The sequence below is a fragment of the Dermacentor variabilis genome, chromosome 1, assembly GCF_050947875.1.
Source record: "Dermacentor variabilis isolate Ectoservices chromosome 1, ASM5094787v1, whole genome shotgun sequence".
Lineage (NCBI taxonomy): Eukaryota > Metazoa > Arthropoda > Arachnida > Ixodida > Ixodidae > Dermacentor > Dermacentor variabilis.
Window position 1 is genome coordinate 8626807 of NC_134568.1, and position 17702 is coordinate 8644508.

A 17702-nucleotide genomic window follows, 5' to 3' on the forward strand; every position below is an offset into this window, starting at 1 on the left:
AATTTTGACCACGAGGGGATCTTTAAAGGGACACTAAAGCGAAACAATAAATCAGTTTAGACTAATGAAGCATTGTTTGAGAACCCTGCAGGCAGTGATTTCAAAAAAATAGTTTGATTATTAGATGAGAAAATGAAGATCGAAGTATCAGTATTTGAATTTCGCGCCGAAACCCCAGTGCCGGTACGTTAGCGTGACGTCAGGGATTCCAAAGTATGTTTTCGCATTTGGGCCGCGTTGGCTGAATAAAGGTTCCTGAAACTTGCCATGTTTAATATTTGGTTCCTTTAGAACTCAATATAGTCAATCTGTACCGCTATATATAATTAGTAGGCCCTAGAAGATGCCATCAAAATCCACGTTGTCACAGCCCCCAGGTGCGGGAACTCAAGTAGGCGTCGCCACCCGTATTTCGTTCTTGCGCTTTTTCTGGCTTACCAAACGTCTTATCATTGTAACAGTGGTGTTTTTGGTGTTGTAGAACGGTAATTTACTGATGCAGAAGAAATAATTTTTCACTTTAATGTCCCTTTAACGTGCCACACAGGCGTTTCTTGCATTTCGCTCCCATCTAAATGCGGCCGCCGCGGCGGGTACATTCTTTTAAAACTTAAATATGCGATTCCTAAAAAAGATCCATCAGCAATGATTCTGCGTTGCTTCGATTCAAAACAGCAATGATAAGCATGCAATTTAATGTATGGTGGTATAAGTTGCAGCTAGTGCATGGTCAGATAAAATGTTAAGCATGAAAGCACCATAAATGAGCACATTTCAAGCAATAAGTGAACAAGTGAATCGTTCACTCTGCAAGCCCGTAATGCAAAAATAACAGGTGCAGCGGTAATCACGCGTTGCTTTGAGAGAATAAGCAAGTGTCTTACCTGGCATTGTCAGAAAGTGATACCTCTCATATTCTGGCTCGAAGAAATGCATGCTGGTATGGCGGTACTCCAGTTCTTTCAAAGTCAGGGCTACTTCACACTCGTCGCAGTTGTACTTCGGGTGAGTGATTTTGTGCACAAGTTTTATGTGCCTCTGCAGACTGCGATTGTTCGCTAACCGCAGGTCGCAGTACTGACATTCAAAGGAAGCAACTTTCGCCATTGCGAGACCGCGAAGAGAAGCATGGGGTTTCCTAAAAACCGATTACGTAACTATGCTCAGTGCGTGCAAGCGGGCCTTCTATATCTGCGGGTGCTCTGACCATGGAGGAAAGAAAAAGCTGAGAGATGCTGACGTCACTCTTTGCGAAGCATGAGTGACGTCGGAAGGCGTGGCAGATATCTTCTCTTGTGCATATCTCTCTCCTCCGGCCCGCAACCATGCACGAACTGCGTGGGCTGCACAGGCGCGCCTGTAGCAATCCGAAAGCATCTACTATTCTGACAAAAGATGCAATCGCGATGTAACGTTGGCGAAGTCTGAGTATTCTGCCCTGGCATTGAAACAAGTTTAAAATAAACTCCTCACATTAGACCGTCATGTTGGACTCCGCAACTTTTGCGGGATTTTGTGAAAAGCAATATGGTTTATTGGTCCAGCCAACTGAAACTGTCCTGATGGCTTCTAAACCCACCATGTTGTATTAGTGGTTTTGGCGTTGCGCTGCGAAAGTGAGGTTGTGGGATCACATCTTGGTCGTGGAGGCCGCATTTCGACGGGGTTCGACGAAGTAAAAATGCAATGCCCGTGTACCGTACGTTAAACACATGTTAACGAATCCCGCGCGGTGAAAATTAATCCGCAGTTCACCGCTACGGTGTGCCTCATTATCAGTTCTCGGCTTTGGCATGTGAAGTGTCAAAATTTGAATGTTTGATTAACCGCAGGTACGGTGGCTGCCTAGTTCCTGCGTCATTTTAGATTACCTTTATCGTTCATTTCTACCTTCGTTTCCTCTGTTTGGGCTCCCTGGGGCTAGACCATAGTGGTTATGGCTAGACGCGGCGATGAAAAAATCAATGAGTCTAGAAGTTCAGGACAACATTCATTTGGGATAGATGGTGCATACTTGATTTAGGACGGAACAGCGCCAACGAAGACGTTCACAAGTGGGGAGAACGACATAGGACAAGCACCATGTTAAAATTGGCTCCAAGGCGCTGTCAATACAGGTTAAGAAAATGTTAGTAAGCACCGGGGCGACGCAGGACCCAATACAAATCCCTTGTCTTTGTCGATAAAACTTGTTCTCAAAAGAGATTAACGTCACATCAAGGTAAAATTCTAGCATTTTCATAAAATTATATATTGACACGCCAGAGGAGTTTTGGAACTCTACTGCACTGTTACTTCCTATAGCATCTCTGACAGAACGAAATAAGGCATCGTGGAGCACAGAGTAAAACAAGTCTTCAACATCTACTGAAAACACATAACCATTGGAAGTACATCCATCAAGAAACCTAACAACATCTTTTGAACTCTTTGTGGCGTACGGATCTTGAACTTTAAGGGATGTAAGGTGCTTTTGAAGAAACTTGCTTAACACAATCAGCCAAGTTCCATTTTCGCTGACCACTGTTCTGAATGGCACGGACAGTTTGTGCGTTTTGGCCGTAAAGAACATGGAAAGGGCATTGCTTTTGCTGTTACCAATGTCATTGGCCAGCGTGCTCAGATCTAATTCTTTGCACATCGCAGCCGCCTTGCCTCTCACTCGCGTAGCACTAGCTTTCAGAGGGATGAAGTTCTTTGCAATTGCTTCGCCGGCTCTTTTTTGAAACTCTTCCTCGGTGAGCACCACAAACCCACCATCCTTGTCAGCTTGAAAAAGCCGGAGTCTATTCTTCCTGAAATACGACACGACTTTTCCCATAGAATCTTTGCTAGTCAACGTGTTAGTGCTGGTCGTAGATCTTATAAGCGTATTCACACCATCTAGAAGGCATCTTTCACGGTTTTCTTCCAACGCCTTTCCTGCTATGCACCTATTAAGCGCCAGGAACTCATGTGCTTCTATCCGTGGCTCGTGGCTGAATTTCGGACCTTTGTTCAACACCTGCCTGACATCGTTGGGAAGATCAACGTCTCCGATGACCGTCACCAGCCTTTCCGGGGGCTTCTTGTCCTTCTTCAGAGAAGACGACCGTAAACACTGGTTCCGTGTCTGAGCCCATCAAAATATATATGTATATATATATATATATATATTATAGAGAGAGAGAGAGAAAGAACAGCGCATTAGTAACTCCCAGTTATGGATATCCATACATTTGTTCCCGCGAGCAGGCATCATGTAATGAATGATGGTAGACCAAAAAATATTTCGCGTTTCTTTCCGGATAAATACATGAACATTAATAATGCCTTGGTTTTCATACTTATTAAGAAGTAAAGGAACATTACAGGTTAGCGATTGCATTAGATAAATTGTTAGCCTTTTTGGCACGAGCCATCTATCCTGGCTGTAGTCCCGACAGTGATTTTACAAGTGAAGAGACTTTGTTAGAGGAAAAAAATATGAATAGAGTAAAGGAAAGCCATACAGATCTGGCAGTTTGAAATCGCATTAAATTTGGTGAAAAGTGGTGATGTTGTGTGGAGGTATGGAACGTTAGCAATAATTCCGACGTGCACGTTTCTGAAGAAAAAGCTTGTGTTAGTGTTCACAGTGGTGCCCCACACATGCATGCAGTAGTTAATATGAGACGCAAATAGTGCCTGGTAAATTTGTAATTTCAACTGTTCTGGAAAGAAATAATATTTTTAAGGCCGTTGTGGCTGGCCCATCGCAATAAAGTGGAAAGGAGTGCATTCGCTTTAGGAATGACATCGCAAGCCTCCAGACCAGAGACAAACAGGCTGGTATGATCCACATATAGAATGGTTGTTGCCTCACTTTCTGCAAGGGTTCATCGAGCAATAAGGTTCCCAAAGAGCTCCAGCCGCACGGGAAGGTGCGAGGTGAAATCCGGCAACACTCATGCAGGCGGCTGTTCCCCCACTCTCCATTCCCCCCAGCCGCACTTTGCTTCGCTGCACCGCTCATTCTTGGCTCAGCAGCCGTCCGATATGGAGGTTCCCATTGTTGATCGCGCCAAGTACGAGATTTGTTCCGCAATTCGCTTTTTGCACGTCAAGGGGACTCCCCCGTGGATATTCATCATCAGTTGACAGAGGTGTATGGCGACAAGTGCATGTCCGTTCAACACGTCCGAAAGTGGTTTAGGGAGTTTAGTGCCGGTTGAAAGAAAGTCTACGATGAAGAACGGAGTGGAACACCGTCAGTTTCGAAGGTGGTTATCAAGATGGCCCAACGCAAAGTGCTTCGGAAGAGGAGGATCAACATCTGTGAACTTATTGCTCAGATTCCTGGAAGTTCTTACGGTACAGTGGAAAGAGCTTTGACTAAAGTATTGGGGTATCAGAAGTGTTGTGCTCAATGGATATCGCGGCTATTGACATCAGACTACAAGGAGAAACGCCTTGACTGTGCTCGCCAGTTTCTTCAAAATTGTCAAGAAGATAAGGAAGGATTGTTGGACTCCATTTTTATGGGAGACTAAAAGTGGGTGTTTCATTTCACTCCTGATATGAAATAAAAATACCAAGAGTGGCGTCACCCAGAGTCACCAGTCGCAAAGAAGTTCAAATTCCTTCTGCTGGCAAAGTCATGGCCACTGTTTTTTGGGATCATAAGGGAGTACTGCTGATCGATTTAATGGAACGTGAGACAACAATCAACTCTGAGAGTTATTGTGCAACACTATGAAAACTCAGGCAAGCTATTCAGAACTGCCGGCGAGGACAACTGGCAGCCAGTGTAACACTGCTTCACGACAACGCCCGACCTGACGTCTCCTGTCAAACCCAGGAACTTTTGACAAACTTTGGGTCGACTGTCATGCCCCACCCACCGTACAGTCCGGACCTTGCACCTAGTGATTATCACTTGTTCCCCAAGCTAAAAACATTTTAGTAGCCAACGCTTCCGGAGCGATGAAGTCGAAGAGGTGAAATGCTTCCTCAGTGGGTCGGCGGCAGACTTCTACGACACTGGGATACAGAAATTGGAGCACTGTATACAAAAATGCATAGAAAAAGATGGCGATTATGTAAGGTTCATCTTTCCAATAATGTAAATTTCTATGAGAATAAACAATGTTCTCTACTTCTAAAATTGATGGGAACCTTATTTCTGGATCAACCTTCGTATGTCTATCATGTCATTAACGTAAATGTCGAAGGGGACCTAAAATGCTGCCCTGTGGGACACCTAACAATATTGCCGTCCAAGGAAATACTATTTCCAATAACAACGCATTGCCTGCAATCAAGCAGATACGAACACAACAAAATATGTCATTCCATGTACACCGTTTGCAGTCAACTCTGTTATTAGAATCTTGTGTTGCAGACTGTCAAAAGCCTTGCTGTAGTCAATAAATATCCAGACTACTAGGTTTCATTTTTCTAGCTTCTTGATTAACACCTGCTGAACAAGCAGTACAGTTTCGGTAGAGCAGGTCATCAAAGCTGTTTCTCCATCGCCAGGGTTTGTGTCATGCTCTCCAACCATGATTCCTCGCTCCTTTGTGCCCTCCAGAGGGGCACGGTCATGGCCCCCCAAACAAGGGGCTTAAATCACCACAGCAATGAAATTGCAATTTTTCGCTTTTAATATGCTTCAGTGCAATACATTGCATAAGCTTCCCTGCTTAACTCAACTGTAATGCGGCAGAGGTGACTTTAGGAAGACTTTCTAGACATGCCAAACAATATGTGCATTCTGGTCAGAACTACACCTGACTTAACATTCCGACACGTCGGCGTATGGATGGCCCTTGTGCAGTTTAAGAGCACGAATACGCATGCTGGTTGTGGCTTGAGGAAATGCGATTTCTTAAACAAGTTTCAATGCCAATGCCCTAGACTAAGCTTCACCGCAATGCAGTTGTGTTATGCACTGGAGCTTCTGTAATGTATTGCGGTCCATCACTGCAGCAACGTCAGAACCAGCTTTGAATGGGTGTCATGCGAGTTTTTAGATGTCTGTGACAGATGACGGCAGATGTGCGCATGTATAGTCGGGAACATGTGCAAGGCTGTGTTGCAGTCTCGTATATGGAGCTTGCAAGATGGGCGAAGCAAGGGCCCAAATCACCACAACCCTGCCGGAAATAGCTCTAAATCCCTGCCTGTACACTTCTTAAGGGTTTCGGTGCTTTTACCGTAATTGGAGATTGCACATATAATACTATATTTTCAAAACTGAGCCCATTGGAACATCTTCCTGTTCATGCTATGCACACAAAAATGAGGAATAAGGGAAAAATTATGCAGATCCCACACCCTGTGGGAATTGATGTAAGTGAAGCTTTCCATGCTGGATGCTCTGATTGACGATAATTAGCAGTGTTGACGGCTAAAGCTTAATTTCTTCAACGTTTAGGCTAACACGAGATTGGCGAATTGATGTTAAACGTTACCTTGTGGGCACCACTGCTGTTTGTCTGCGTAATAGGCAGAACACACAGGGAGAGGTGTTTGCATGAGGCATTGTTGTGGGCCATATCTTGTAACCCGAGAGGGTTAAGTGTTGTCATTTCCTCATATGGCACATCGCGTTATGGCAGAAGTTTTAAGCTTGAATTGGATTATGGGGCTGTACGTGCCAAAACGACACTCAGATTATGAAGCACGGCATAGTGGCAGACTCCAGATTAATTTTGACACCGTGATGTTCTTTAATGTGTCCTAAAATCTAAGTGCACATGGGTTTTCTATTTCGCCCCCGTCGAAATGTGGCTCCCGCGATTGGGATCAAATCCATGACCTCTCGCAATGCCATAGCAGCAGAGCTAATAATGCAGCGGGCACAGAAGTGTTGATTTGACGGTCAACCACTTCTGTAGTGTTTCCTGGACGCTGCAGTGTGCTTTAATTAATGCGGCTCTGCTTCTGCACGCCGTGTGAATTGCCCGCTTGACATATTTTCATTGTGTTTATTTTTTCAGAAATAGCAGCAACGTATTGTATTGTGCCTTGTACATAAGCACACCGCAACTGCTGTTGTATGTTAGTGGAGTTTCCTTGCCTTCTCATGTCACTTCCCCCATCTTATATGGGAACTGCCTCTTCTCCTCCCTCTTCTTCTCTCTACAGTTCTATCTGTGTCCCCTCTCGCCTCGCACATAAGCGCTGCAGTTTCTTCAGTGCTTCTGAGGGGAGTCACGGATAATTGCAGCTGTCAGGTGGCTAATGTGACAACGGCCAGGGAGCTCCAGAGGACATTGTGCACATTCGATGCGGTGGGGTGAAAACAAGCTTCTCCCATCTCCTTTCCTCTCTTACTTGTGCCTGTCATGTATATACACACTCTGAACCCCCCCCCCCCCCCCCCGATGTGGTGTGTGTGACATCAGCAGCAGTCCACAGCAGCAGCTGGAGTGGGAAAGTCAGAGGAAGAGACAAAGAAAGCTTCACTTTAAAACAAAATGCGTAAAGGTTTCTATGCTTACCCAATGAGGAAACCCGTCCATCACGTAAGATGATTGCTTTCAAGATAAGGCCCGCATGAGCGAGCGAATTGTAAGATCGGGCCTGCGCAGCCGTGCCATAAGCAGCGGCCGCTGATGTACAGTTGATAATGGTTTGCATCGAGAGGAGGCAGCATCATTGACCACATCTACGTATGACGTCTCCCTAACGTGACAGTTCAATTACGTCACGTAGAACAGCACGCATTGGCCAATGCTCATCTTCCATGAAGCAACAACATCATCCAAATGCACCATAATATAAAAGGAGTGAACAGTGCTACTACTGGCCTCTGCTTTATACTCATGCTGGTCTCAGTTTAACATTTTGGTGTTGCAAATGCGCTTCTCCATTTCATGATTTTTTTCGTGGCGTTTCTCGCAATTATATGAAACGCAGCAGCATATGACGACAAAACATTAGGTGATCAGTCGCAAATGCTTATGCATCATTTAGATAACTCCCACAGGATACTCTGCATGTAATTTTATCTTTTTCCACTTTCAGTATGCTTCAGCGCTATGGTATGCTTGACCGCGTAACCTTGCTATGTCCAGTGTTTGTGACCCCTTCCCACTGTTGGTATACTTCATCACAATGCTAAGTGCATGGTTGAATGCATAACACCACTGTATTGGGATGAAGCTAACTTATGGGTCTGACATTACAGTTTTAATTTAGCGTACGCAACTATAGCGTATGCTATACGCTAAAGTATATATAGCGTATGCTAAGCAGCACACATTTCTTTAGGTTGAGTTGGCCTGTGAGATGTTCAGATCTTAAAGGCCATGTGCCGTCATTGCGGCTATCTCCCGACTGTAGCTATAGGTGGTGCTAACATGTCGGATGTTTCTTTCGTTAGGTTTCAACTCACTCGAAACGAGAAGCGATCTCGAAAACACCACAAGGTTATCCATAATACTCTGTCGTCGAAGCAGCCTGAGACTAAGCGAAAGCCATTTACACAGTCAGTTGCAAAGAACGAAGTCCATTTTACAAAAGCAACGCCAAATTCAATTCGAAGCTGGCAGCCGGGGCCGCCGCCATGTTTCACGCAAATTCCGCAAACCACGTAAAGACACTAATGCTAAATCTGAGAAATAGTGCGCGTACGCTATACGCAATGGGTCGTTTAGCGTTCTGCGCATGCGCAGTGATGACCCACTATTTTATAGCGTACGCTAAACTAAAACGGTCTATTATGCAGCACATTTTAGATGCTTGCTGGTTTTAAAGTCCGAAAGCGGAGACACAACAGCGTCGCACACTATCACGTGAGGAAAACTAACCGCTGCATGGAGCAAGTAGCATCAGCATAAGCACTAGATTACAGTTGAACAGCTCTACAATGAAGACCACAATTAATTTGCCTGTAAAACAAAGAAACTTATGTGTACCTGGCGGCTGATTTACGTTTATAAAACGAATGCCGCACCAGTGCTGCCACTGCCCCGCGAAGATGTCACCAGGGTAAGCTGTGCGCTAGCGCTAACAGCAGTGTATTTGAAGAGCATGCTGATATTACTAGTTCTGTTGCCCTGCTCCAGGATTCACTCACCTCGTATGCTACTTGTTGTGACGGATCAATGGCTGACGAATGCATGGATAGGCCGCGAATGTCAACGAAGGCGACCAAAAATTTTGCAGCAAGGGAGGCTTAGGGGCACTAGACAATCGGGGGCTTTGCTTTGCATGGTTCCTGCATTTGGTTGGAGAGCAAGCTGGGAACCTCAATGGAGCATAGGGTGGCTACAGTAGAACGTGCTGTCAGGGATATTTTGCAGAGAAAAATTAGCGGTCTATTTCATTAAGTCTCTCTTGAATTCTTGTTAAAGATTTTCTTTTGTTGAAAGTGCTTAGCTATTGTGAGCAGTGAGCTGCGCAACCTTTAAAACAAAGTGACCTGCATAGCAAAGGATTTTGAAGGTGCGAGCACTTTGTTGAAATGGCGTTTGACTACATAAATACATTCAGAGCAGCGCTTTCTACCCTTTAGCCCATGCAGAATTTGTAGGTCCTATTTGCGCCAACAGGATCTGCCGATGTACTGCAGTGAAGCCTTTAATATGTGTCCCAATGTCCAATGCTACGGAGTTCAATATATCCATTTAATGTCTGAGCAAGTTTGATGTATGAAGTTTCATATACATGTAATTCTCTTGGTGATTCATCACCTGTTATTTAAGCAGTAATTCTATTTATAATTGTTTCATATAACAAGGTTTAATTGTAATGAATTATTGCTATACGACATTCTTTCCATTACTATAACTAATACTCTCAAGCTTGGAATCTCCCAGCTTCCTCATACAGTTGGCCAATGGGACAGTGCACCTGACACAACAAGCCATGTCGTACACTTACTCTGTGCATATTTACAGCCCATGCAAGCTTGTGCTGAAAGCTTGTTGCTGCTTGCAGAGGTAAACGTTTCACTTGACTGTTGTAATGATCTCGCTGACTATGTGATGGAATAAACAGTTACTCCACAATAAAACATAGTATGAGGCCATTTTGTAAACATGAGCTTGAAGTAAAACTGTGCCATGCATCGTCGAAAAAGGAAAACAACATTACAGGGATGAGGATACTTATCGTGGGCTTGTCTCTATAGCTTTTATGTCTTGCTTTGTCCACATTATGCTGCACAGTTTTAGTTGAAGCGGTTATTGGCTGGCAGACGTCTTCCCATCATGTTACTACGAGTTTTGATGAAAGCAGTCTTGGCCAGCCTCTCTACCCCTGGTTCTCTGGCTTAGGTACTGGTGCCTCCAGTAGTTCAGATTTGAATGGGTGCAAATTAATTTTCCCTCTCAGTGAAATCATACCAACTTTCCCAGGTTACCGGGCTTCTACAATTCCTCCTAAGTTGAACTTGTTCAACAGCTTTACCGAGTACTTTAAGTAGGCAGTGTATTCTATGTCGTAGGGCAAACAGAAAATTAGCATAAGCACTCTTGCTTTCAAGCTGCCATAGACTTCGAGTTAAAAGTGCAGTCGAGATCAACATGTCCAACCTTGATCCCTCCAGCCAATGTGCCAGCCTTCCCTATGAGCCACTACTTGCGAAGGTGAACATACCTTCTTTGTTCCATGCAAAACATTTTGTTAACTGTTTCCAGGAAAAAGTAGTTCAAGCATAAATGGCCAACGCATGCTCTTCATACCAGGTTGCCATGGATAATGGAGACGATAGGAAAGTACAGGCCAGCGTCGCTGTCCCAGATCCATCCGGCAGCTTTTCTGTCACAGGTCCATGTGTCCTAACTGCTGGTCTTCAATGGGTGTTGACACTGTCTCCTTCTATAGGGGGCATTTTCTGACATGCTCTTCTGTGGGAGAATGCCCCATTCATAAAAAGAAACAACAAAGATTGGACACAAAATGGTGCAGCTCATTAAAAGAAAATTACTTGCTGGGTTCGCCACTGGGCCGTATGCGTTGGCGCTCGTGACTCGACAAAAAGCAGCCGCAGCGGCACGCACAAGCTCAGGCTTCACATAGTTTCGCGCCCATCGCAAGAGGGGCACCTCACGGCTACATTCGGATATCGCCGGCGCACAAGGAGGAAGTGCAGAAACATGCACGCTTGCAGTCTCAGAGGGACGCGCATGCATGCAAACTCGATACCATGGGTGCACAGCTAGAAGGGAAGAAGGGTCGTTTTGCCACACGCTTGCGCACCCTGTAACATTTTGTGGGCGAGTGTACATGCTAGACATGTCTGTAGTGCTTATTTTTGAAATGTGATCCTTTGGGATGTATAATACATATAATATGCATCTTAGCTTTGTTGTGCATTAAGAAGAATTTTTTTTACAAATACTATATAATTATCTGAAAAGATGAATGTTTCTTTAGATTTCACACATTTATTTTGCTACATTGTAAATGTATATCCTAATAGATTAGTGTTTCGTATGTTATACGTTTGCCGATAGGAGACTTACTGCTGCCATGCGAGGGCCTTCAGGCACATTAAAGCTGTATGTTGCAGCTTTTCGCCTGGAGGACACCCAACAAAGTTTGTTGGAAATAAAACCATTTCTGGTATGGTAAGTCGAAAATTCTATTTCAAGTCGCTGCCTCTAGACCCTTCGTGCCAACCGCCATTTTGGCAAGGCTGTGTGATGTCTGGGAATAAGGCTGCTTTGATGGATTTCAAGACCAGATAGCAGCCTTCCTTCACACACTCTGGCACCAAAAAGGGCAGCACAAGTGTCAGTGTTACTTGTGCTACAATTCCTTCACTTGTGCTATAAATAGCAGCAGCAAACTGCCAAGATGCAAAAGCAAAACAATGAATGAGGGCCATAACGTATTTCCCAGCTCCTGAAATCAGTTCCAGTTTTTCCAATAGATAAAAGCATGGCCTTCAAGATCAGCTTCGATTACCAGTGGGAACAGTTTCCGAGGGTGCCAATTCATTTCATCAAGACTCAGTGTTGCCACACTGCTTTTGATTGAAGTGTGAGAAAAAAATATTGAAGTGAACGTTTTCTAACACATTGCATGCAGTCAAATTTTATTTCTGTTATGCTTTCCTTTTATTTCAAAGCAAAAAAAAAACCAAAAATCTAAGAAAGCAAGAAGCAAAACAGAAAGAAAAATATCTCAGTATAGGGCATCATTGCACAGTGTTGTGAAACCAGATGTGCACGCCTGTGAGGGTGATGATTGGCCAAGTGTGTGCACTATACATTCAGTGATGCTACAGGCATGCACTCTGCTGTTTGCGTTTCATTTGACGCTGATAGTACATCCACACAATGTAGCCACAGGGACAAGTGAGCAGTCAAGTGAAGCTTTTTGAGATCATGTTTAGTTGGATCATGCAAATAAAATGCATTAATTAATCATATGCCATTAAATATACAAGCACAAGTACACAAATTACTGTGCATGACAGGAGTGGCTGCGAAGATGTATAAGGCTCACACAAAGGCCGGACAGCAGACAAAAGACGATGATATTTAACTCATTTCGCCAGGAAAAATGACTTCGAAGTTTGTGCATTAAGTACGAAGAAAATCCGAGGATACCTAAGCACTTCTTACGAGTTGTGAATACTTTAATGTCCAACTGAACGCCACTGAGCAGTCCGAGTTATGAACTCCTCGCGGGCAAGCGGGCACGTTAAGACGCTTGGCACATATTGATTTAGCTTAGCCTCACCGAGGCGCAGTTAGAACACACACAAGAGCTTGAGTAGACAAGGAACAGGTGGTAACACAGGCTTGCGAGAGGGAAGGTGATGTTTTGTCGTAGCAATGCACTCTCCCCTCGCGAAGTAGCGCAGCAGCAGATGTTCCCCTTCACTCGCTTTCCTCTGCTGAGACACGAGCCAGCAAATGCAAGCTAGTGTCATGAGCGCGCCTCGTGTGCTCACATGGCGTCACAGTCAACGGGAAATTAGGCACCGTTTTGCTGCTACAGGTGCTGCCGGCTTTTTCACTGAAGGAACCATTTAACATTCTTGCATAAAAAAAAATCCTGTCACTGACCACATAATAAACAGCAATAAAGAAATTCCGTTAAAAGTATTGCATCAAACCAGCTAACAGCACGAAAGATTGACCAAAGCTGTCAGGCTTGGCTGCTGAAAATTAATGTCTTGTAGCAAGGTTTAACGAGCGAAAATGATATGCAAGAATACTCAGAATGATGCGAATGCTCAGATGCTAAGCTCTGCTCTTGTGCAGGAGCTTGGCAATGCAGCTGGCATAAATGCCAGTCTTCTGACTACTACTCTGGTTTCATGAAAAGTAGGTTATTCTGGCAAGAGTATCACTGCAACATCACTGCAGTGCATTTTTACTTCACAGTGAGTAAGTACACTTTTACTTCACTGTGTCAGATAAACAAGCCGACAGACGTTTGAAGTGGTTCAACCACGATTCACAGCTGGAGAACAGGATAGCAACCATATAATTTGGCGAGATGATTAGACAACAGGCAAAGGAGAGTGGACAAAAGTTGGAGGTGAAAGCTGTTCTGTTTGACTGTGGCGAGGTGTAATGGAGTCATCAAGCAACAGGCAATGGCGATGGTGCTTCCTAGCGTGCTGATATTGTTCTGGCTGCAAGGCACATAATGGTGATTACTGCATTTTATAGTGTCCCATTTTTCTTTAGATGACAAAGTATTTAAATTTGTGTATTGGTTACATTTGCAGTGACATCCAAAATCCAGATTTGTACTGGGCAAAGACAATACTTAAAAATTAAGTTCAGTGGTTTTACATGCCAAAATCACTAAATGATGATGAGGGATGCAATAATGAGAAACTCTGGATTAATTCTGACTACCTGGGTTTAACATGCACCCAATGCAAGGCGCACAGCATTTTTTGCATTTTGCCCCGATCGAAATGTGGCCGCAGGGGCTTGGATTTGATCGCACGGCCTTGGGCTTAGCAGCCAACACCAAAGCCACAGCACCAGTAACATTAAAACAAAGCAGTGATTTGATAAAGCATGTAAGAGCACAACGATTTTTAAGCATTGCTTCATGCTAAGGTCTAAGTTCGGTACTGTCACACAACAACCACAATAATGAGATGAACAACGGGGGTAAAATGCTAAATTAAGCTGCAAAATCGTGAAACAAAAGCCTTTGAAGCTGTGAAGTTCTTTAGGAACTTGCAAGGTGTGGACATTTGGACATGCAAAGGATGTAGCCTTTGGAAACAACTTGCCAAGTTAATTAGTTGTTTTTTACTAAAGCAATACTTCATCACAATGCAAATAGCTATAATTTCAGTATGCTCCAAGACTGAATGCCCTATGATGAAAATTTCTATTGCATTTCTAGCAAGTTATATGGAGCAACCAAAGGTAAGAGACATTTGATGCTAGTGTTCAATAAATTTCAGTTATTAGACAGCACTCGTCCAGTGCCCTTCCGTGTGTCTTCCATTGCTTCCGCGCTGATTAGTAAGTATGATGCTAGTGACTGCAATAGAATACGCGAAGGCCGAGAAAATAGCAATGGCAATGAAGAGCTATTGCTTGAACAAAAAAAAAAAAGAAAGCATAGGTGTAGTGCCAAAGCAGAAAGGAGAACATGAACGAAAAGTATGTGCAAAGTCATACATGACAAGAGAAAGCAGCAGGCAAGATGTTGTGAGCAGGGGGGTGGGGGGTGGGGAGGAGTATTCTGTAAGAGCCCACCTAGTGGACTGTCCATTTCGGCCCCTACTGATTGGCTAGGGCTGCTCGTCTCCTCCTCTCACAGAGCTGAATCCAATCTGCAGTGGCCGAAATGGACAGCCCACTAGGTGTACTCTTACAGAATACCCCCCCCCCCCCCCCCCCCAGGAGAAAATGATGAGATGGATTCTTGCCTTGTGAAGTGCAGCAACTGTTTTTTTTTTTTTCTGTTCAGAGCCAACGTGAGTGAGACTGGAGATGTAATGGTGATATGAGGCTTTGATGTGGAGATAAGCTGTGGTCTGGGATGAAGCACAATTTTGGTTTCCAGCTGTGGATGAATTTCCAGGAGACCCTGCAGATAAAAGTTTTTTTAGCAATTAATAATTCACGTATCTGGCAAAAGAAATCATTACAGTGAACATGCGGCATAAGCAATAGACAGCCAGGCACATATAGCAAAAGACAGTGCCACTGTAGAGGAATGGAGACAGGGAAGAGCAACAAAAAGTGATCAAGCATGTGCAGGGAGAAGGGTACAGAAAAACTACAAGGGATCACACAAAGGAGATCAGTTTGACAGTGACGACAAGAGCAGCACTTATGAGCACAAATTTCAGAAGAAAGTAGCAAATTAATTGGGTCATAAGTTGCCAAAGAGCAAGCACTTTCTGTCACGAATGCTACTGATGCCAAGCATCAGTCCTGGCGCTGTTAAGGAAGTGACGGCGCAGTTGTGGCAAGGGATAGCAGCAGGTGTCTCATAAAAATGGCAGTACCGGGCAGTACTGGGCTACAGTGAGCCAAGTGTACCAGCCTGTGCTTCTTGAAATCTGTCGCCTATGTCGAGTTTAAATGCACTGCTAAAGTGGGTGTACGTCGGAAAGACTTTCTCGCCCGTGCGGCGCTCGTGCCGAGTTGGTGATGGCGGATTATTGATTTAATGAGCCATCTTTCGTCTCATTAAAGATGTTTTGCGTCTCTTCCCGGGCGAGGAATAGGGGCCATAGTGTAGACCAGGCATGCTCTCCTGAAGCAGTACCTTCGCTCGTGCAACGCTTTTTGTACGCTGCTCTCCGACTTTTAAATGGAATATTTGAATGGTCCCCTTCGATATAAATAAAGGTTCTTCAGCAAAACCATGTGCAATAAATCGGTAAGCGGGAGCCGCAGAGCTAGCGAAACGGAAGCAAAGCAGGCAAGTCGGACGTACATTTAAATTAAATTATGGGGTTTTACGTGCCAAAACCACTTTCTGATTATGAGGCACGCCGTAGTGGAGGACTCCGGAAATTTCGACCACCTGGGGTTCTTTAACATGCACCTAAACCTAAGCACACGGGTGTTTTCGCATTTCGCCCCCATCGAAATGCGGCCGCCGTGGCCGGGATCGGATGTACATTTAGACAGAGCGTTATTATAAGCTCAGGTGCTCTCGTGAGGGCTCCGTTTGCCGGTGACGTATGCCGTCCTGTCGCAGTACTGGTAAAAATCCATTATATCGTCGGGACGAAAAAAGCACCCCGCCACTTCTATAACACCAGTCGGAACACTGCGGCCGCCATCACGTTTCAGAGTGGTCTACGGCCATAAATTGCATAACGACTTTCGCTTTTCCCAGCTACAGGGTGCTAAATGTGTTTCGACATCCAGACATGCATGTTCACACGTATCTCTTGAAGGGTGCAGTATGCACCGATAACCAGCACATCATGGACACGGCGTAATGCTTTGGCATTACGCCGTGGCATTAAGTTATCCGATTGGTCCTCGATATCACAGGTTCACTGATCCCGTCGCACGTTCCGTATGTTACCAAAAAGCGCAACAAACCTACCGGCAACATCCAAGGAGACGCAGGAGGAACACTTATGCACGACGCATGGCACGCACGGCTTCGTCAAGAAAGGAGACATTGATTTGAAGGATCGCCAGCCGACACACGGCAAAATGCGCGCCTAGGGACAAACGCATTCGAAACAAGCAAATCGGCTTCTCCTCCGTAGTATCTAAGCAAAGGGAGGAATTTCAGGCGCAAACGCCCCAGATTTTCTCTCTCGCACCCGCTGAAACGACTGGCCAATCCCGTGAACTGGCGTTTCCTCTAATGACCGTCTCGTGGCACAGATTTTCTCTCTCGCACCCGCTGAAACGACTGGCCAATCCCGTGAACTGGCGTTTCCTCTAATGACCGTCTCGTGTCTCGTCACTGGGCACGGCCCAACATGTGCGAAGCCTTGTCAGACCGCTCCGCCGGACTCTTTCTATAAAATGCACCTGAGCATCGTTGTTGGGTTCTTCTGACAGCGTCTGCTTCGTCGCCGTTTCATGGTAAGGCCACAGCAAGTTCTTTTGCGCGTTGTTAACGACTTATTTTCTTCGCATTTCGTTATGTCACTGTTAGCCGCACGAACGAGTGACGGCGGCCTTGCAGCTATGAACAGCTGCTACCCATTTGCTACGCTGACTTTCATTTCGTGTTCTTGTTTGTATGCGCAACAATGAGCGGTGATGCTGGCGATAACAGCGATACGGCAGCGTCCGAGCTGCTATGCACGTTCGATACAATGACGAAGTCAGAAAATAAAATAAAATGGGTCGTTAAGAAATGTGGCCTATGAACACATGCCGTTCGGGGCAGAGAGCTTTATGATACGCGCGGCGACTGCTGAAAAAGTATGCTCTCCTTCTGCAAAAGAGGAGGAGTGCGGATGTTTTCATGTCGGCTCCGGCTTTCTCAAATGTTATCGCAGATTTCTCTGTGATTAGCGACCTAAAGTTCACCAATCGACTCTTGAAGTTCTCCGGACTCTGTGGACACCTCGCTTTCAGGTGGGACTTTCCATTTTCCTGGGAACCGCACCTTTTCTCCACCCGCCACGTCGCCGCCGCGCTAAGCCTAGCTGGCCGGTCGTTACGCCTCCGACTGCACCGACTGGGTCACGGCGGCGTGTCGCGCCTCGGCGCGCGGCGTTTACATCTCCTACCAGAGTGATCCCGCACCTCTGTCTTCACTATGGAGATCCAGGTCGCCGGCCAGGATATTTCGCCAGATGAAGTGAC

At 45.1% G+C, this 17702-nt stretch overlaps 1 protein-coding gene across 5 annotated transcripts in view; it reads left to right on the plus strand.

Annotated features, from left to right (window-relative positions):
* LOC142575228 (uncharacterized) overlaps nucleotides 1-7342 on the plus strand; it is a 55724-nt gene extending 48382 nt beyond the window's left edge. For all 5 annotated transcript variants that reach the window (XM_075684417.1, XM_075684426.1, XM_075684389.1 and 2 more), the window contains one exon: nucleotides 7111-7342. In XM_075684417.1, coding sequence (XP_075540532.1) covers nucleotides 7111-7265 — 155 coding nt within the window. In that variant the 3' untranslated portion in view covers nucleotides 7266-7342. The remainder of the gene's footprint in view (nucleotides 1-7110) is intronic.
* The last annotated feature ends 10360 nt before the right edge of the window (nucleotides 7343-17702 follow it).